Below are 20,363 nucleotides of genomic sequence, written 5' to 3'. Positions count from 1 at the left end.
GAATAGTATTGTATTTTGTGTATATTCATTTTGGGGGTTTTGTTGTTGTTCATTTAACACATACGTTACAAAGTTTGTAGTGTAAGAGTAGGTAATGGCTGATCGTATTGATTTGACTTGAGCTTATTATATAATACTACATACTATAGTATATTCTAACTAACTAGGCAGCTCATTTTCTTTCTCTTTAAAAAATACTTTATTTAAAGATATAACACACCTTCAGTTGTTGTGAAATGTAAAACTGAGGTCAAATGTGACTGATGTTTGAATGCAAACTGTAATGTGATATTTAGAATCACCATATACTTGTATCCTTTCCTAAATTTTGCCAGTACAAACACAGAATGTTATGTAAAGTTTTAAAGATAAAAGACAGTATAAGTTTTATCTTATTTGAACTGGAAATGAGGTCTAATATTTAGAATCCCTATATTTCTATATGTTGTAAATTAAAGAAACATAGTTTTAAATAGTTCTAAAGCAATATTACTTTGACGTGAAAATCAGTCTATTTAACTTAGAGCTCGGAGGTCAAATTTGACATATTCTAAATCTTTATATGGCCATTTTTTAAATGTGGTTTCTCAGTTTTGACAAGTAAATCATCAGCGTATTGAAGACATCGAAGGATGCAGGCCAAATTTGAATGGATTGTTTAGATGCGGACATTTTTAATCCCCCAAAGAGGATGTGTGAAACTGGAACGTAAATTATATGCAGATAATATTGTTTTACCACACGATGTCGCAGGGTTTTCATTATATGTGTCAGGGCTGGGAGGCTTACTCACTTAGCATTGCACTCCGAGGCAGAAGATGGCGTTATTAAGCTCATACTCGAAGCCAACTGCCGCAAAAAACCAGGATGATGAGTCCTTAAACAGGGTGAGAAGCGGCAGGAGGAGGGAGTCCACCACATATCAAGTCTGTGCTGTAGCATATGCGGCTAAATCATAAAACTGCCAGCTAAAGCTATGTAGCCTGTGCAACCTGCTCTCTGGCATTCACGGGGACACGAGAAGAGCCGGGGTTTCCTTCTTTCTTTTTAAAGTTTCTAACTGTGATATTTTTAATACTATCCGGGAACAGCAGCAGCAGCAACAACAACAACAACATCATCAGCTGGCGTTTAGCATTAGCAGCCAAGCTTCCCGGAAGGAGGCCGCAGCGCCGGGTGGAGGTTTAACTTTCCCTGCCCTGACGTCCGCACCGAAGTGATATAAACCCAAATGATAAACTGATATTTATTTCCTCTCGGTAAGAATGGATTCCTCTTTGGGGATATGCAGCGAGGAATGCTTGGCAATATCCTTTCTGAGTTATGGTATTTTTTGTTTTGTTTTTTTTTTTGCTTTAGCTTGTTGGCTAACGTTAGCTTTTAGTGAAGCCCATTAGGCAACGTTAGTAATTCAGTAATATGGAGATATTCAGTAACCGTGCACTTAATTAATCATGTTATAAAGTAGCTACAGCTCACTTTTAATCCAGTTCATTACTAACCGCACAGATATATGCCCAGTGTCATGCTATTGACGCTAATTCAAATCACTTGTACAGAATAACGTTGGCCATCCTTACACCTTTACATCCTTAAGCTAAAAATATTATCTGCACTGGCACCAGCAAACCCAGCATCTGCGGTGCTTTGTCCCACCTCCTGCTGTTTTCATTTATAACCTTAAGTTGCCCACCTTTTAACTGGCATGGCTTGTTCTAACCCTTCGGTGTATCTGTAGTGTAATTTCAGTTTACAAAGCCTGGCGTGACAGTCACTAGTTTCTCATTCTCAGTCACAATAATTCCTTGATTGTGCTGCTCACACTGTAAAATGCCTGGAGCTGAGGTCTGGCCAGAAGGAGCCCAGACTCCTGTCACTAATTGAACGCGGTGGAGAGTTTATGTAAGTATCAATGAGCCAAATGACTGAAAAACAATGTGATTTTTGTCAAGCAGTAGATAAACTTATTGAGAACCATAAGTAGTGGTAATGAGTTGTCGAAACAATTTGAACACTCTTAGGCATTTACTGCAGCACCCTAGGTTTGTGAGAGCTTGTAAAGCTGTGGTTTGTAGCATATCTGAGGTGTCTGCCCAACTCTGGGTTTGTCTTTTATGTTTCCTCCTATCTCTGACCCACAATTGCTGTGATATTGGTATGGTTCAAAATACACTCTGTTAGGTCAGAAAGGTGTGTGCCATGATAGTGTCACACTGAGTACTTGGCAGGATGGTGGATAATTATATAGTTTAACTGGCCACTTGGTTAGGTACTAATAATATGGCAGTAACTCAGTGCATTTAGGCATGTAAATATGGTCAAGAAACCCTGCTGAAGTTCAAACTGAGTATCAGAACACGAAAAAGAGGTTATTTATGTGACTTTTATTGTAGTGTGGTTGTTGGTGCCTGATGGGCTGGTCTGAGTATTTTAACAACTGCTAATCTGCTGGGATTTTCCAGCACAGTCATCTTTAGTGTTTACAAAGTTTGGCCTGAAAAACAGAAAATATCCAGTGTGCTGTAGTTCTGTGGGCAAAAGTGCCTTGTCATAAGTCTGAAGGGAATGGCCAGACTGCTTTTAGCTCACAGGAAGGCTGCATTAAGTCAGATATCCACTCATTACAACTAAGGTATGCAGAAGAGGATCTTTAAACACAGAGAGCTGAACATCATTTACACACCACAGCCTTCCTGCATATTGTTGCTGATACAGTGTATCCATCTTCTTACGGGTGTTTCAGGCAGGATAGCAGACCATGTCACAAAACTCAAGTCATCTCAAACTGGTTTATTTAACATGGCCGTGAGTTTACTGGTACTCAAATGGCCTCCAAAGTCACCAGCTCTTAATCTAATAGAGCACCTTTGGTATTTGTTGGAACAGGAGGGTTGCATCATGGATGTGAAGCTGACATATCTGCAGTAGCTGTGTGATACTGTCATGCCAATATGGAGCAAAATTTTTCCAGCATCTTGTTGTGTCTATATATAAAGAATTAATTTTGAAGGCAAAACTGGGTCTAGCCAAATATTTGCAAGGTGTTCCTAGCAAAGGGCCTGTTGAGTGTAGATGGATTATCTTTTTAGGGTTGGGCGTTATCTAACCAATAGATCTTGCAATAAGAAAAGGGAAATGATGCATGGCTATGAGGAATGATCTGAGAAGTGCTCTTCAGTGGGGCAGGAAGAAGTACAAAGAAAAATAATCCAGGAATAATTGATAGATTTTATGTGGTACATGTAATCATAAAAAATTACTGGCTACCTTCAGGTAAAATGATAAGATAAGACTTACTTAAAAGTAGGGGGATTCCTGTCTCAGGCTTTCTCATGGTCCCTGATTTGATTTTACCTGAGAGAGTGCCTCAGTATGTTTCTGTTTCTATGTTTTCACTGTAAAATATCTATCCAGATTTCCTGGATTTCGTTCTTTGTAGATTTTATAGTTTCCTAGGCTAAATGTAAAAAAAAAAAAAAAAGCAAAGTGCAAACCGCCAGAGAATCTGAAACAAATGCAACATAACATAGTCAGAAATTTTTAGTGTCAGATGTCATGCAGCACAGCTAAAAGAGTGAATGCTGCAGTTTGAGTGACTCTTCATGGAGCTCTTCATCTGAGCTCAGAAGGACACTTATAAGGACGATGCTGCCCGCGGGGCTGTGGTGATATGGTTGAGTGTTCAAGTCCATTCAGCTGATGTAAACTTGCTCCACACATACCACACCACTTCCTAGTTAGAGTTTACTCAACAACTTGTGTGTAACACTTAGTTTGTGTACTTTTTACACCCCTAGCATTTGTTCAGGTTATGTTGTGACAGTGTGGGGTTATTTTAAATTGTCACTGTGGCTTGGGTTGTTAAGCATTTTTTTGCACCAGCAGGCAGCTCACTGCAGATTATCTAGAATTCCTTTGCTTCCTAGGCTGTAATGATACTCACATGTGCACACAAGCTACATGCTCAACTAACTCTATTAAAAAACACACTAAACTAGTCATTACAGGGAGAAATGGCTAGATAACCAGATCCTGTGTCAGCTTTAATCTTTAAATCTTTCATCAAAGTCCCCCCAGACACCACTTATTCGGGTTGTTAAAATGATTGGCTCAAGAAACTTGAATTTAAATCGTCACCAGGACATAAAGTTTGCATATATCAGATTTCCAGTCACATCTAATAATAAATGCTTAAAATATTTGCTGATAAAGATATTAATCAATATTAATTTTTAGGCATTTTCGTGGCATTAAAGAAAGCCATGCTTAATTTTTTTTTTAGATTTTATTGAGCAAACTATTAGGTGAGGACCTCTGTCTTCTTAGCCAGCTCACTGTTTTCATTTACAATAATGAGGAATTGTGTATTTGCCGCAGTTTGGTGTTTTCTATACTCTCAGCTATAGTAGAGGTGCTACACCCAGAGTGATTAAGGTTATTTTTTAAAGATTTTAGACATCCAAAGTTGGTTAAATAGAAATGGATACTAGAAAGTCAGATATATACGTTTGACAAATCTGAGCATCGTGAGGTCCGCCACATATTTTATTCATTGTTCTGTGTTGTATTGTCATTGTAGTATTTTTTTATGTTCCCCTGAGGGGTTTTCGATTTTCTCGGTTGTCGATTGTGTAATTTTCAATGTCAGACGTTGATTCTGGTCAACGCCGAGTTCCTCTGACAAGTTTTTTTTTTCTCGCATGGCTGAATCATTTTCCTCTCACTATATGCAATTCGACTTATGGTGAAGTGGAGGGGAAGCGTGGGCAGTTTCCTGAGCGCAGTGTTGACCCCGATTGTTAGTCAGCAATTGTTAGAAAGGAAAAAATGAGCCTGCCTACATCAAACCACATCACGGACTTGAAGCCGATTAAGCTGAATGTTTATTGACGTAAAGCTTGTGCGGCTCCAGTGGACTTTTGTCAGCAAAACCCGAATGACACACACTGTTTGTTTGTTAATCTTTAACTGCAGATAGACATACGTTTTGCATGTGTGCATGTGCTTGTTTTAATCACTTGATAGTTATAGTCTATCACTAATCTACCAGCATTGAATCTCAGATGTTGACTTTAATATTTCCATACTGAATGTTGCATGAAACTTGCTGCTAATTGCAAAAGAATGGCCGTTATAAGAGGGTTATATTGCTGCAGGTTGTCTGTATGTTTCTTGTGTTTTAGTTGGATTTACTTCTAAGCTTATGTGATATTAAGCACCACAGAGCTGATTTTAAGTGGGAGTTTGTACTGTTTTGATCCAGACTGGGTGTTTTAGCCAACCCTGATGCTGTTGTGTCTCGTCCAGTGGCTCAGCTATCGATACCCATCAATGCTAAGTTTGAAATTGTACGAGGTATGTGACCCTTTTATTATTCTCTATTTTTCTCTTGTTTTATATCCTGAGTATAATCAGTCAGGATACGTTTGTGTATTTTTCTGTGAGCCCTCTCCGTCACACCTCACTTTCTTTGACCTCTATTCCATGTGAAGGTAATGTTTAGTCAATATCACAGCACCAAAAGTAAAAGTGAAAGGAGCTTTTCCATTGCACCTAATGAGAAAGTGTAAAAATTTCCCACACACTGTCACAGTATGGTAAGCAGTGGTCAACATTAAAAACCTGTAGAAATACTTGTAACAGCACTACTAAGTTTCCCTCTGCAGACTATTTGAATGGCACTATTTAAGCTCTCATTTTTTTCCTTTCAGAAGCTGAAGAAGCTCTTCTTATTGATTTGTCAGTAGATCGTAAGTAGTTTTGTTTTTTTTCTTTTTCTCTTCTGATATGAGATTTGAGTCAATATAATGTGTAAAAGATCTTATAAAAAGATGTTGGAAGCCAGGCTTTCAGAGGTGAATTATGACATTAATTATAACACAACACCTGTCTAGTTTTACTGCATTGTTAGAGCATGCCTGCAGCTTAATGTCTTTATTTAGTAGTACACTCAGGTCATGAGTTGTCAGGGTTTTCTGAAAGAACGCTGAATTGGTTCACTTCTAAATCAATTTGTTTTGTTTGCCGGACAGTTTGCAAAGTCTAAGGATGTGTGCTTTCTGTTTCCTGCTCAAGCTTCCGTTAAAGTACGAATCAAAGGAGAAAAAGCCCCAGAGCTGCTGTTGGAACTGCAGGATGATGATCGGACTCAGACTTTCCTCACCCAGGTGAAGAGTGCTCAACCAGTAGGTAAGACGCGACTGTTTCAGTCATCTAAAGCAGTGGGATAGTTAATTATTTAATGACTCATCTAACATTTATGTACAAAGGGTGGATTACACCTCTTGCTCATTTCCTGTGTATTCTTGCTGCTGACATACTGGTGGAAAGACTACTTGGCCTCAGTTTTTGAAATCAGATCCACCTCCATGGGTGCAAGCCCACTTCTTTGAATGCAGCAATAAAGGACAATAAACTTTGTTTGTTTATTGTGATTTCACTCTTAGATTTACGTTTTTAGCCTTATAAGCTGTGGCCAGATGTGTTCACATATACTTACAATGTATAAAGGTCTTAAATGTTATAAGCCTCTGTTATGCTGGGAGCATGAGGAGATTATATTGAATGGTGTTCATGTGTTGCTTTTGCTTTGGTCTGCACCTCACTGTGAGTGCTGAAAGAAGTAATAAAGTAATCTTATCCACACCCATCCGTAGTTTATCTTCATTTTATCTGGATATCTTAACTGGAGAGAAGAGCTTCTAGGAAGCTGGATGTATAGAAGTAATTCACATGCCATTGTTGAACTCCTGGCAGCCTTTTGGCTAAGAACACTGGGATAATTGTATTCAGTTACATGACCTAATCTGTACACGTAAGTCCAGGGTGGAGACGTGTAAAGCACTGCAGGATGTGTGTGTTTGTTTTATTTAAAATCATAAACAGTCAAAGTGTATTAAATTTGAAGCTGTGAAGTCTTTTTACGTATAAGTAACCAGCCAGCTGCCTATAAAACAAAGCTTTGTATTTGTTTTTTTCCCCCCTTGCTTGTTTCTGAGGTTCATGATTATATCTGTTCCACACAGATTATAGATGTCATGCATTTGTAGCTGACAGGTTTTTGTAGAACGCACTCTTAGAAAAACCCAGCGTGTGCACTTGCATCCAAAAATACAAGACAAGGAAATGGCCTTGCATGCCTTGAGTGGTTTGTATTATAGTGTGACATAAATGTAAAAGAAGATCTGTTATTTCCTTAATTTATATACAAAGTGAATTAAAAAACGGTCTAATTTACATGGATTTTTCCTAATTGCTTTTGTGTTTAAACCGTGGCTTTAAAAGTCTTTTGCTTTTCCTTTTGCCTGTTTTTCAAAAATGCAGTAGAGACACAAGTTAATGTGCTGGAAAATGTAGTCCAGCTGGCCAAGAGTTTAACCCGTACACACCCTAACTAAACATCCTCCCTGGCTTTTGAATCAGCGTTTTGGTTACGAGCTCAATGACCAACATCTTGCTGTGACAAATATTTTGAAGCAGGATGGTGGTGGCACTCTGAGGAGCTGTTATTTCTCAGAACCTGTTCATCCAGTTTACCGTCATTTGCTGGTTAATGCTCATCATATCCTTCAGTAAAAGAAGTACCAGAAACCCTTTCGTTATTGCTCTTGTCATAAGGCGCATGTCCATGTGATGACGTTTCTCTTGTGATTGCTGTTCGTCTTAACAGGATGTTTAATGTGGACTTTCTGCCCCTGTTTCCAAGACCACATCTCTTTTCGTTTTACACTTGATTATATTACGCAGGTGTTTTTTTATTTTAAGTTGCTTATCTTGTAGAAATAATGCTGACTAAATTTTGGTTCTGATCCTTTTCATCTCAACGGGGACATGTATTAAGAAGCTCGATTTTGCTCTTTTGTGCTGCCATCTAACGCTGATAATTGACTTTCTTAGTCAAACCTGCCAAACCAACAGCGATGGAGCCCATTACACCAACACCACAGAGAACTCCAGTACCTGTCCCTCCACAAAGGATTGCTAAGACAGCTAACCCACCCAAACCCACTAGTGCAGTGCCCCCCAGTCTTAATAACAACACTCCAACAACTCTGAATAACACAAGTAAGAATAAAAGCACTCATAATAGTTGATACAAAAAAGTCTTAATTCTTTTTAAGTTTACTTTTGTTTTTAACTTTCTCTGTCTGAAGATCCAATTCAGTCACTTGTTCCAGACTTTGGCTTTGAGAACAACCACACTTTCCAAGTGGAAGAAAAGAAAAATCACCAGAATCGCATAGTTGCCTCTAGGGAGCCTCCACCTCTCCCTCCACTACCTCCTCGCAAAGCTTCTTCTATTCCATCCAATCCTCCGCGGCCTGCTCCAGTCCCTAAAGACAGAGCTGCCTCCTTACAGGCCAAAGACAGCTCCTCAGTCACTAGCAGCAAGTCAGAGTAAGTTAACCTCTGTCACAGCTAAGTAGATTTACTGTACATTAAAACTATTTTTTTATTAGCAAGCAAAATGTTTAATCTGTCCATAATACTGCTGGTTTGAAAGTATTTTCCCCCTGCTTTTTCAGTAGTTTTAGGTCAGGGTTTGACCGTGCAGACAGGCCACCATCTTGGTGTGAAAGCCCCACCACTAACAGCATGAGACAGGCCATGTTCTCCACCCAGGCAGGTCAGAGAGAATACCTAATCAAACACCGCCTGGGCAAGAAGGAGAACGAGTATGTGGATATCCGGCCCTTCAAGTAAGTGGAATTCATTAATTTCTTTTTGTTTTGATAAGAAGAAAAAACTTATGTGTGAAAATATGATTTAGACATTATAGTTTAGTTTAGAAATGAGAAAAAATACACTAGGTGCTTGTCTCTGATGATTTTTTATTTTCCTTTGCTTTTTATGTGCCTTCAAATCACATGTTTAATCTGCACGAGGTCTGAACCAAAGATTGATCCGATTCTTTATACCATTTTTAGTCTGCTGGACTTCTGCTCTATGCTTCTGAGCTTCTATAAAAAAACCAACCAACCAACCAAACAAACAAACAAACAAACAAACAAACAAAACAAACCAAAAAGATTCTTCACCATTTCCATAACACTGAGTGGAAAGTTACATCTGAAACATGCTGCTGCACATCTGGTAGAATTGCATTGCTGTATTGGTTCGATCGATCTATTCCCCCGGGGTGAAACTAGCACTGATTGCAAGAGCAAATCCACTCTGGAAACTTAACTGAAAGTGAACATAAACCAAAAACTGAAGAATACTACTTTTGTTGGCATTAAATATATAAACTGTATGTTTCGTAGGTTTTTCACAGGTACGTGGAATGTGAACGGTCAGTCTCCAGACAGCAGCCTCGAGCCGTGGCTCTGCTGTGACCCTGAACCTCCAGATATATATGCTCTCGGGTCAGTAAGAAATCATCATACAGTACATTTTTGGCAAGAAAAAAAAATCATGTCATGATGTTATTCTCATGTTGTAAGTGTGATGATTTGGGTTATGCTTCTAGTTTTCAAGAATTGGACCTGAGCACTGAGGCTTTCTTCTACATGGACTCATCCAAAGAGCAGCTGTGGGTCGATGCTGTGGAGAGAAGCCTGCACTCAAAAGCCAAGTACAAGAGGGTGAGCAGAGAGACTTTCTAAAAGATGAGTTGACTAAAAAGTAAAGCCCTAATGTGGAACACAACAGGAAAACACAATGGAATAAGTTTAACTCCTCCACTTTGCACATGCATCCTGCCATATTGATGAGTAGGTGGGTAAAAATATGAATTTTCATTTTTTATTTCTTCAGGTTCGGATCATACGACTCGTTGGGATGATGCTTGTAGTTTATGTAAAAAAGGCATACAAGAATCACATAAAAGATGTGGCTGCTGAGCACGTGGGGACAGGAATCATGGGAAAAATGGTATGTTTACACTAAGACAAAATACAACGTGGCTGAAAACCATAAATGAGCCATGACTTTTTTTTTTTATTGAAGTATCAAAGATCATGATGAGTATGTAAACTGTCTGACTGTGAGATATCCCTGCTATCTTGCACTTTTAGCTTCTTGGGTAACATTTTTAATGAACGTGAAGTTGTTGGATCACTGTTTTGGATTAATTAAATACTAAACACGTTATCTGCAGTTTGCATTGATATCCTACCTGGGTTTATTTACCTGAATGTCAATAAGTCGTTCTTGTTTTATTTATGTTTCAGGGGAACAAAGGAGGCGTAGCAGTGAGGTTTGTTTTCCACAACACTAGCTTCTGCATCGTCAATTCCCATCTAGCAGCACATGTGGAAGACTTTGAGCGCCGCAATCAGGACTATAAAGACATATGTGCACGCATGACCTTCCACTTACTGGACTACCCTCCTCTCAGCATCGTCAAGCACGAGTGAGTGCCTCAGTCATTCGCATCCAGAAATAATGTGCAGTGGATGACTTTACTGTGAGCCTTAGGTTTTGTTTACCACTCCTTTAATTTAGTCTGTTACAGTAACATTACATAACCAGTTTTGTAATGAAACTACAAATCTCTGATTTCTGAATCATCATATTCATTACAAAGATGCTATTTAAAGCGCTTTCTGCTTCTTTGGTGTGTTTTAGTGTTGTAATCTGGCTCGGGGACCTAAACTATCGTCTATTTATTACCGATGCTGCTGACGTCAAACAATTCATTGTTCAGGGTGATCTAAAGAAGCTTCAGGAGTATGATCAGGTAAGAAACTGTTACCTTGCTCAATGTTTCCTGTGAAAGTGACATAAATCTCACTACTGTTTTGGCTGCCTTTTAACATTTAAAAACAGGGACAGTTCCTCTTTTTTTATTTTTTATTTTTTTACTGTTAGGAACAGAAAAATGCCTCCCTCACTGCTTCTTACCCTCGCTTGTAATTTTAAAGTTTTCGGAACAAGCATAAAAGAAGTTAAAAATGTCCACTCACTGGCCACTATTAGATGCTCATTCGCTCATCAATGCAAATATCTAACTAAATATAGATGGATAGATAGAGATATACATAGATATAGATAAAGATTTGGATTTGATTTTGAAACTGAGAATCAGAGTAGGGAAGAAAGTTTTTTTTTTTTTTTTTTGTAAGTGACATGGCATGGTTGTTGGTGCAGGTGATGGGGTCCAACCTGATACTAGCAAGGTGTAGATAATAAAGTGACCTATGGGTGTATTTTAATTTTATCCTTGTCAGATTCTTATCTGCAGTTGTTCAGTTCTTAGTATGTAAATAAAACCGTGCTTATCTTGGTAAGTAGACTGTGCTTATGTTTGCAGTTTGTCAGATGTCAATCTGACTGTTAAGTTCGGAAAAATTAAAACACAAAGTATTTCTTGATAAATATAAACTGGGAAAAGAAATAAGGGAAGCTGATTGTCAAACACTGGTATTACTTACTGTCAGGTTGTGTAATCTTTCAGTTTCTTTTGCCTATTTATTTCCAAGCAGATGAGCTCTGTTTTGACTTTTTGAATAAACAATATTTTCCTGTTTCTAATTTGTAGCTGAACGTTCAGAGGCAGACAAAGAAGGCCTTCACAGACTTCATGGAAGGGGATATTACCTTCATTCCCACATACAAGTTTGACCCTAAAACTGATCGATGGGACTCCAGGTAAAGCCACGTCCCTCTGTTGAATATAGCAAACACAGAAGCTTTTTCTTGTTTTGTTTTTTTTTTGTGTTTGTTTGTTTGTTTTTTATGTTTGTTTTTGTCCAAATTTGCTATTCATAGAAAAAAGTAACCAAAGGTCATCATACATATAACCCATGTTAAACTACAGTGTGAGGGTTGAAAGGGTTTTCAGATAGACCGGACACGTCACATATTTGTATAAATTCAGTTCTTTGCTTCAGTTGTGGTGTTCTGTTTTTCTTGAATAAAATATCGTATTTTGAATCCTGATTACACTGTTTTTCCCCCGGCCTTTTTGTTACACTAACATACAGTGTCAGCATTACTGTATTTGTGAGATTTCTGACTTGGCTTCTGAAACTGTGCCTGTTTCCTGCAGTGGGAAGTGCAGAGTCCCAGCTTGGTGTGACAGAATCCTGTGGAGGGGCAGCAGTGTCAAGCAGCTAGCATACCGGAGTCACATGAGAATGCAAACTAGCGATCACAAGCCCGTCAGCTCCCTCTTTGGTATAGGGGTGAGGATCTCTGCAGTCACATAAAGCTGGCAGTCTTGCGTTTCATGTGTTTTTTACACAAAACAAATGCTATTGCATGAATAAAAATTACATTAATATTTGCATTCACGAGGTTTGAAATATGCGTTTGTGTAACAGGTGAAGGTGGTAGATGAGCAACGCCACAAGAAGGTGTTTGAGGAGATTGTTCGTGCAATGGACAGGATGGAAAATGACTGCCTTCCATCTGTTTCTCTAAGCAGGAGAGAGGTAAGAGTACTGTTAAACTATGGGTCTGTCTTAAGTTTATTCTTAATATAATCTTGCTTCTCTTCCTTTGCTCTGCAGTTTACATTTGAGAATGTCAAGTTCAGGCAGCTTCAAAAGGAGCGCTTCCTAATAAAAAATGATGGGCAGGTACCCTGTCACTTTGCCTTCATCCCCAAACTTAATGACTCGCAGTATTGCAAGCCTTGGCTGCGTGCTGAGCCCAGCGATGGAATGCTGGATCCAAGTGAGTCCCATAGATCCCAATAACACTCTTACTTTGTTAAACTCCTTAATCTTGTTGGTTCAAATTTTAGACCTATAACCAAGATCTGTGAAGTAGTTTAACAACTGGTACTGAATGCATCTCGTTGTGTCCTTTTTTTTTTTTTTTTTTTTTTTTTTTTTTTTTTTTTAATGATCACTAGCTGTTAAATGCACTTAATGTTAATTTTGTTAAAAATGAGTTTACCACTTCTCTATGCCCCGTATAAGTAAAAAGTAGATCATTGAGGCACAGTTAAAAACACGTTTTCCCTGCACGAGAGTTTGCACTAATCCTCCCTTATTGTCTTGAACAGATGAGACCCTGGAGATCTATCTGGAGGTGTATGTCAGTAAAGACTCTGTCACGCTGCTCAACTCTGGAGAAGACAAAATAGAGGACATCCTGGTGCTTCATCTGGACCGTGGCAAAGACTACTTTATTACAATCTCAGGCAATTACCTGCCCAGCTGCTTTGGCACCTCGCTGGAGACTCTGTGCCGCATGAAGAAGCCCATCAGAGAAATCCCCATTACCAAACTCATTGACCTGGTAAGAGGAAGCTAGTCTGGCAATCTTGAAGAGACGGATGCTTTTAGTACAGTGTAAACAGATAGGATTAGTGAACAGAGACATATTTTCCTGAGATTTGTTCAAACTGATTGCACACAGCAGATAGAGTAGTTTTTTTTTTTTTTTTTTTTTTAACAACCTGAACCCTGGGCTAGGAGGCATCAGGGGTTCTTCTGTCTCGTAGGGTAAACTCAGTCACAGAGAGAGCCTATATTTGGAGAGTGTAAAATATCTCAAACTATATTTCTGGCTATGAGGGGCCAAGGGAACAAGGAAGTGGCAAAAACATAGGAAGGGAGCTCCTAAAGAAAAGGAAAGACTGGCTCAGCTTAGACCCACTTTAGTTTCTTTCATATAAATAGACTCCTCTAACTTTACATGATTTCCTCTGTCTGCTTCTATTATGCTATTTTGATCTAATCTGATCTGGGTTTGGGATGTAGAACTACTATCACTGAGTACTTCTTTAGCTCTACTTTAAGCTTTTTCATTTTCCCTGCTGCACTACTGATTTGATCAAATGATTTGTGCAAAAAAAACAAAACAATCCAGAATCTGTCACTTTTCTGACACTTTTTCTGTTTATCCCTGGTGCTTCTCTCTACTTTCTTTCCTCCTTTGTTTCTCTTCATCGCCTCTTCTTGCCTCGATCATTCATTTCCAACTCTTCACTGTGGCTGTGGGCTGACTTCTTGCTCAGGGAGAGGACAGCTACATGGAGAAGGTAAAATATTAACACGGATACTGATCACATCAGGCACAACAAGGTCACTTTAAGTTGAGATACAAGACCACCTCTTTTATCAGCTTTATGGGGCATTATTAATCTCCCTCTTTGTTCATGTTATATATAGAAACTGGTTCCTATACTATAAAGGTCAGTCCCATTATTAATGTGTGTTATGTATGAGGATGAACTTTTTCCAGCTTTATAACACAGCAGATTTCACAGAGGTGAACCATTTTTTGCCAGTGGACATAAAATTAATCAGTGACTTTGATCATGAAAAGAAGTGATTTTTAATGAAAAAAAATATGATCTGTGTCCAGCTCCTGAATTGTGTCGGCATTTCAGACTTTGCATGTAATCACTGAGAGCCAAAATCCCAGGTTTGAGACGGCTATAAAGATTCAGACAGTTTTTTCTGCTAGTGGATCTTTATGATGTCAGAGAGAAAGAGAATTTCTTTTCAATAATTTACTAAGACAGCAGCCACCTACTGCACGAATCTGTTTGTAATGGGTAGCAAATCGGAAGAAAACTGACTGAAAATGAATGGAGCTTACATAGCTTGTTTGAAACGATGTATGAGCTATACACAGTATAAAAGACACACGTTACCAGGATGCCATCCATTGGTTAGTGAAGTTTGATTATGAAGCCACAGAGTGTTTTCATCATTGAACTCCCTGCGTTTTGAAAATGAAAACTTAAACTGGGAAACTGTAGACACAGAGTGCCGTTTAGCAACCTGTGGTTGACAATTCATTAGCCAATAAACATAATCAGAATAATCCTCCATTCTGACTCTACATGTTTTTATGACATCAAACTAGTGACTCAGCCCATAAAGTTGTCAGAAAAGTGTGTGCTGGTGTCACAGAGCGAGGAAGCTACAGCTATACAACTAGAAGTCTTTTTGCAACCTCATGAGTCGCCCCTGGTGGTCATTAGAAAGAATGCCGGTTTGAAGCGCTCAGCTTTTGGTTCTGTCAGTGGAAGCCGAGGGACTGCGTCAGTGCTCAGTATACTGTAAATAAGGATTATTTTAAACATACTCAGTAGATGGCTGCCGATTAGTCAAGTATAAGTATCCTTTATTTTTGTTCAGCTACCATTTTTAATCAGTACACACCCTTAGAAGCTAATCAGAAAGTGAATTAGTGTGTGCTCGTCTCACATCTCCCAGCGCTGACACAGGCAGCATTTGGTAATCCACAGGCAATCAGAGACCGGACAAAGCTTTAGTTTGGTTATACTCTGAGTGTGATTGTGTGTGGGGGGTTAGTCGCCTATTAAATCTTTCATGGGCCATTGAGAGCAGAGAGGAAACATCAGCCTGGTGAAAGTCAGACACAGTAAATCTCATTTCACAGCAGGCTTGCCTTGCTGCACAGCTCCTTTATGCACATGACTGAAGCTGATGAGAGGGAGTGTTGAAGCTGAGACATTCATATGAAGTCTAACTGCAGACCTCCTCTTCCTTTTTATGACTTGATGAGTGAAAATGGGAAACAGAGAACCACTTAGAATATAAGCATGCTCCATTTTCTTGACACTGGCGCAATGTAATGCATTTTATGTAAAAGCTTTTTGGCCTTGATTGCTGTAAGATTAATTACAATGTAAATATACTTCTTACACCATATTACATTAGTTCTGTATGTTAGCATCTTCCCAGCTGCTCTCCAGTTTCCTCTGCCCTCATGTGCAGGCTCAGTAGCTGGGGTTATTTTTAGGTGTCTCTCGTGAGTCTTGGGGATCCATTTTCAGTGACAAAAAGGATGTGATATCCAGCTCTGAGTAAAATAGCTTTCATACAAGTCTCCAGAGATGATACTGACCTCACTGCTACACTAATTGATGTGATTTTTCATGTGAAGCCATTATTATGTGTTACACCTGATCAAATCGGTATAAAAACTGTATAACAATATTACTCTGCTACTGTTTGTCAGAATAAGACATTTTGATTTTTGTCCAAACAGGAAAAGTCCAAGATGAACTTCCTGATGGTGGATGGAGCCGGTACTGAGGACAAACCTCTGAAGATCCCCAAGGAGGTGTGGATTCTGGTCAACCACCTCTACACAAAGTCCTGTGATCAGGTGAGAGAGCTTCAGCTCGTTTCTGGATATGCCAACATTTTTTCACCTCTAGGAAAGAGTTTAGATTTACATAAATTCTTGCAGTGCTTACTGTCTGATACATTTCTTTATTGCCAACTGAAGCTAACATTACTGTGCTAAAAAACCCTCATTGACATACTTGATAAATAATATTATTAAAGGGGACATACTGTGTTTATTTATAGGTGGATGATATTGTTGTTATTATTATTGTTGTTATTACTATTATGATTATTATTACTAGTATTATTGTTGCACTCTGCTAGAGTAGCTTAGTATGATAGCTCTCTTTTGGAGAATGTCTGTGCGCTTGAAAAGGCCACTGACACACTGAAAAACAAAAGCATTTTAGAGAGGGAACATCAACAAATACAAATGATGAGCAAAAACTTAATGGTACTGTTATCTTAGAATAACCTGAAATTACTGATAATGTTTCATACGTTTATGCAGTGTTTTGTAAAACAAAAGTGTCCCGTGAAACCATTATCTTAAAATATCATCCGTTTGAGGAAAAACTTGCTCCTGCTTAGTTTTGTGCATTTTCAGATAACTCTTGTTTCTGAGTTCTTTATTTTGGCCTGTAGAATAATTAACGAGTGCAATAGATGGTCTGTTGAGTAATGGCAAACATATATAGGTTGTCTGTTTTTCTCTGAAGGGAAAAGACTGGAAAAGAAGTCAATAAATAGGACCTTTTAGTTATAGGCGTTAGACACAAAGGGCATATGAATTTCAATGCGAAGAGCTTGAAGCTCCAGTAATACTAATAGTTACGAACATTATTGTTTGACCAACGTGTTTTGGCTTCTTCAAACTTTATTCTCAGCTCCATGCACCTTGGAAGTGGGTGGAGTGCCAGAAACCTTCAGTCTGTTTCTACATCAGGCCTTAATATTCCTCATTTGTCCCTGGTTGTCTTTCAGGAGGACTTATTTCAAACACCAGGCCTACAGGAGGAGCTGCAGAGCATCATCGACTGTCTGGACACCAGCATCCCTGACTCCATCCGTATCCTATAAAGCCAGTTCTAAAAACAGAGCAGATTACATAACAGGTTTTTTTTTGTGATCTGTTGATGGCAATAAGTGTTAAAATCTATGTCAGCTGGTTTACAGCTGATAGTAAGATGTTCAGGCAGGAGCAGAGTTCAGTATGGAAGCCCGTTTCCGCCACTAAAAAAAAAAAAAAGGAATCATAACTCAAAATTTCGAGTTATTTTCTCAAAATTCTGAGTTATTTTCTCGAAATTTCGAGTTACTTTCTTGAAATTTCGACATATTAACTCGAAATTTCGATTTATTAACTCAAAATTTTGAGAAAAGTAACTTGAAATTTCGAGTTAGCGCTGCCAATCAGTAATCTACGTGAATGACGTCATTTCCTCGTTACCCGGAAGCTGAAGCTCTCAGCTACAAATGCTACAGCTAAGCTACCGGTATTACATCCAGTCGTGAATGCACAGATTGCTGAGTGTTTTCAGCCTGGCTTCACAAATGATGAAATCCCTGTGTTATTAGCTGAATCACATGGTGTTACTATCAGCAAACGTACTCGCGAAAGCGCCAATTTGTTGGGATCCGTTTTTGAGTGCGCGTTCCTCTGCGCCATATGCTTCCGGGTAACAAGAAAGCGACCTCATTCACGTATATTTTTGATTGGCAGAGCTAACTCGAAATTTTGAGAAAAGTAACTCGAAATTTTGAGTTATATTTCTCGAAATTTCGAGTTATATTTCTCGAAATTTCGAGTTACTTTTCTCGAAATTTCGAGTTAATAAGTCGAAATTTCAAGAAAATAACTCGAAATTTCGAGTTATGGATACTAGCTGTTTTGTTTTTATTTAGTGGCGGAAACGGGCTTCCATAGTTCAGAGACGATGTGAAAATATGGAACTACAAGAATTTTCTTAACTGTTGGTGTAGCTGGTTGTAACCACTCTGTGGCTGAGGCACTGCTGATCTTCTTGGAGGCTTTGCCAGAGCCAGTGGTGTGCTATGAACTCTACCAACGGTGCCTAGACTGCTCTAACGACACCCGCCTCTGCAAACAGGTACAGTCTGATTTATAAAGTGAGGCATCGTGTTCATGTACAGATGAGTACAGTTCGTTTTATGATGTGGTTAATCTCTGTGTTGACCTTGATTTTTGACAGTTGATCTCCCAGTTGCCCCGGGCTCACCGCAATGTGTTTCGCTACTTGATGGCCTTTCTGAAAGAACTTCTCAAACACTCACAGAACAACAATCTAACAGCCAGTCTCCTTGGTAAGGTCATCTCCATATATCATAATACAGAGTTTATTTAAGCAGATTCTTCCATCACAACCATTTAGTTTTGAATTAGCAGTAGGACAATATTAATTTAAGTTAATTGAATCTTTTCAAATTAAGAGCACAAATCAGTGAATTTTAAAATTGTTAAATATATAAACTATTACATTGTGCACCACAATACAGTTATGCTGTAACCAAATCAGAGATGGAGCTTCCAGGCCTTCATATAATAAAATGCCAGTATTGGATTGAGTTTATACAATAGTAACTAGGGATGGGTACCGGTATCATGGCACCGGTTCTGTCATAAACGGTAGTAACCAGACCGAAAAGCAGCGCACATTTCGGTGCTTTATTTCGGTGCTTTTTTTTTCCTGAGCTGTGATACACTTTAGATTCTAGCCAATCATTTTACGTTTCCGAGGATAGTAGGCGGGTCCAGGTACATACGTTCTTTTAGAGCAGAGCTACAGATTAAAAATGCCCAAGGCGAAGCGGTCAAAAGTCTGGCTGTACTTCACAGCAAAAGATGCAAACTCAGCAGCCTGCAACAAGTGCTTTAAGCTGATACTGTGATACTGTCAAAGGAGGTAACACCTCAAATCCGATGAAACACCTGGCGATGCATAGCGTTTTTTTTTAAAAGCCGAGAAATGCGCCGTATTTGATAGCTTGCTGCGAGACCTCACACTGAGCACATCTGCTGCGGGTGGGTTGCCTGTTATCGGACCCGGAGTTTGCAACATCCCCCAAAAACCGAAGAGTAGAGTCCTGGCCCCTAGCCCTGCCAGTGTAGCAGAAATGATGACGGATGATGATGGCAGCAGCAGCCGTTCTTCTCTGCGTGAGTAGCTTAATGTTGTTCGTGTGTAATTTACGTTGAGGAGGCTAAACACGTTATTACATTAATGCACATAAGGTGAACTAGCAAACATCATCATAGTTACATGCGGCGGTCTTCTTGTTTGATGGCAGATACTCCCTTCACCCTGGCCAAAAAGGCTAAAATGACCAAAGAAAAAGTGGAAAGCAGTTAAATATGAGAGGTTTTTGGATAAAGTTTGTGTTTTCCATTGTTTAAGCACTGCTTCCAGCCAAGAGTGATACCATATATGCCCCATAGCTGCAGAAAAGGCTAACATTGTTATCTTTTTACAAAAAAACAGCTGAACATGAGAGGTTTTTGGACCAATTTTGTGTTCTCCATTCTTTAAGCACCGGTTTGAGCACCGTTTAAGCACCGGCACCGTTTCAAAAGTACCGGTTTGGCAACCTAAACGATACCCATCCCTAATAGTAACCATATATTAGATTAAACATTTGTGACCTAAAATGCATAATGTGAGTAACTAATAAATTTGCATTTTGTATGTTAAATGTTGACCTGTTATTTGCGGTCAATCTCAATCACTGACATTTTTTTCCCCTGTTCTTTTACCTTAGCTACCCTCTTTGCCAGCCTCCTCATTCGACCACCTCCCAATTTTGTGGGCAGGCAGACGTCACACGAGCGCCAGAAAGCCATCGATTTTGTTCTGGGTTTCCTAATGGCCGGAGATGAGGAGTAACATTGAGGGTTAATTATGGTGTCAGTTTGGCCTGGAGCTGATTCCCAGCCTGGCTCTTCGGTTGTAAAGGACCTGGTATTTTGACATCTACTGGAGACCAGTGCAGTTCTTCTGCACCCTACCTTTTAGAAACTGTCGTGTTAATATGTAAGGTACTGAAGACTCTTATTAGAACTGTCATATCTTCAGTCCATGCACAATAGGACAAGTTGCAGGATTTGGAAGCATTTGGGAGAGGTTTGAACTGATGCACTTTGTGATGACCTAAAGGACCTGTGCCTCCTGACTAGAGTTGACACTTCTTCATGTAGGTGCTTTTGCCAAAATAACCCCTAAGCCGTGAGTGTTATAAATGTGAAAACACTATATATATATATATATATATATATATATATATATATATATATATATATATATATATATATATATATATATATATATATATATATATATATAT

At 38.9% G+C, this 20,363-nt stretch overlaps 1 protein-coding gene across 2 annotated transcripts; it reads left to right on the top strand.

Moving 5' to 3' along the window:
* Nucleotides 1-870: 870 nt before the first annotated feature.
* ocrl (OCRL inositol polyphosphate-5-phosphatase) lies at nucleotides 871-20,308 on the top strand. 2 transcript variants are annotated; one of them, XM_084950956.1, is made up of 24 exons: nucleotides 871-1,308; nucleotides 1,824-1,902; nucleotides 5,264-5,355; nucleotides 5,712-5,750; nucleotides 6,076-6,189; nucleotides 7,897-8,064; nucleotides 8,154-8,397; nucleotides 8,526-8,699; nucleotides 9,264-9,365; nucleotides 9,470-9,584; nucleotides 9,757-9,873; nucleotides 10,173-10,354; nucleotides 10,570-10,681; nucleotides 11,483-11,592; nucleotides 11,993-12,128; nucleotides 12,267-12,377; nucleotides 12,456-12,621; nucleotides 12,956-13,191; nucleotides 13,913-13,936; nucleotides 15,922-16,041; nucleotides 16,989-17,073; nucleotides 17,988-18,115; nucleotides 18,218-18,329; nucleotides 19,782-20,307. In XM_084950956.1, the coding sequence occupies exons 1-24, from the start codon at nucleotides 1,266-1,268 to the stop codon at nucleotides 19,904-19,906; spliced, it is 2,934 nt and encodes a 977-aa protein (XP_084807082.1). In that variant the 5' UTR covers nucleotides 871-1,265; the 3' UTR covers nucleotides 19,907-20,307. The 2 variants fall into 2 exon arrangements, with proteins under 2 accessions (XP_084807082.1, XP_084807092.1); XM_084950966.1 differs by lacking the exon at nucleotides 13,913-13,936 and having other exon boundaries at nucleotides 19,782-20,308.
* Nucleotides 20,309-20,363: the final 55 nt, after the last annotated feature.

Source organism: Perissodus microlepis, chromosome 2 (genome assembly GCF_051167445.1).
Source record: "Perissodus microlepis isolate ML-2025 ecotype Zambia chromosome 2, ASM5116744v1, whole genome shotgun sequence".
Classification (NCBI taxonomy): domain Eukaryota; kingdom Metazoa; phylum Chordata; class Actinopteri; order Cichliformes; family Cichlidae; genus Perissodus; species Perissodus microlepis.
This window is presented reverse-complemented; position numbering and strand designations above follow the sequence as displayed.

What these genes read in the sequence shown, in the direction of transcription:
- ocrl (XM_084950956.1), top strand. Translation starts at nt 1,266, where the DNA reads ATGGATTCCTCTTTGGGGATATGCAGCGAGGAATGCTTGGCAA. An exon ending in TAAGTTTGAAATTGTACGAG is followed by an intron (nt 5,356 to 5,711) that starts GTATGTGACCCT and finishes TTTTCCTTTCAG; the next exon opens with AAGCTGAAGAAGCTCTTCTT. An exon ending in CTCAGCATCGTCAAGCACGA is followed by an intron (nt 10,355 to 10,569) that starts GTGAGTGCCTCA and finishes GGTGTGTTTTAG; the next exon opens with TGTTGTAATCTGGCTCGGGG.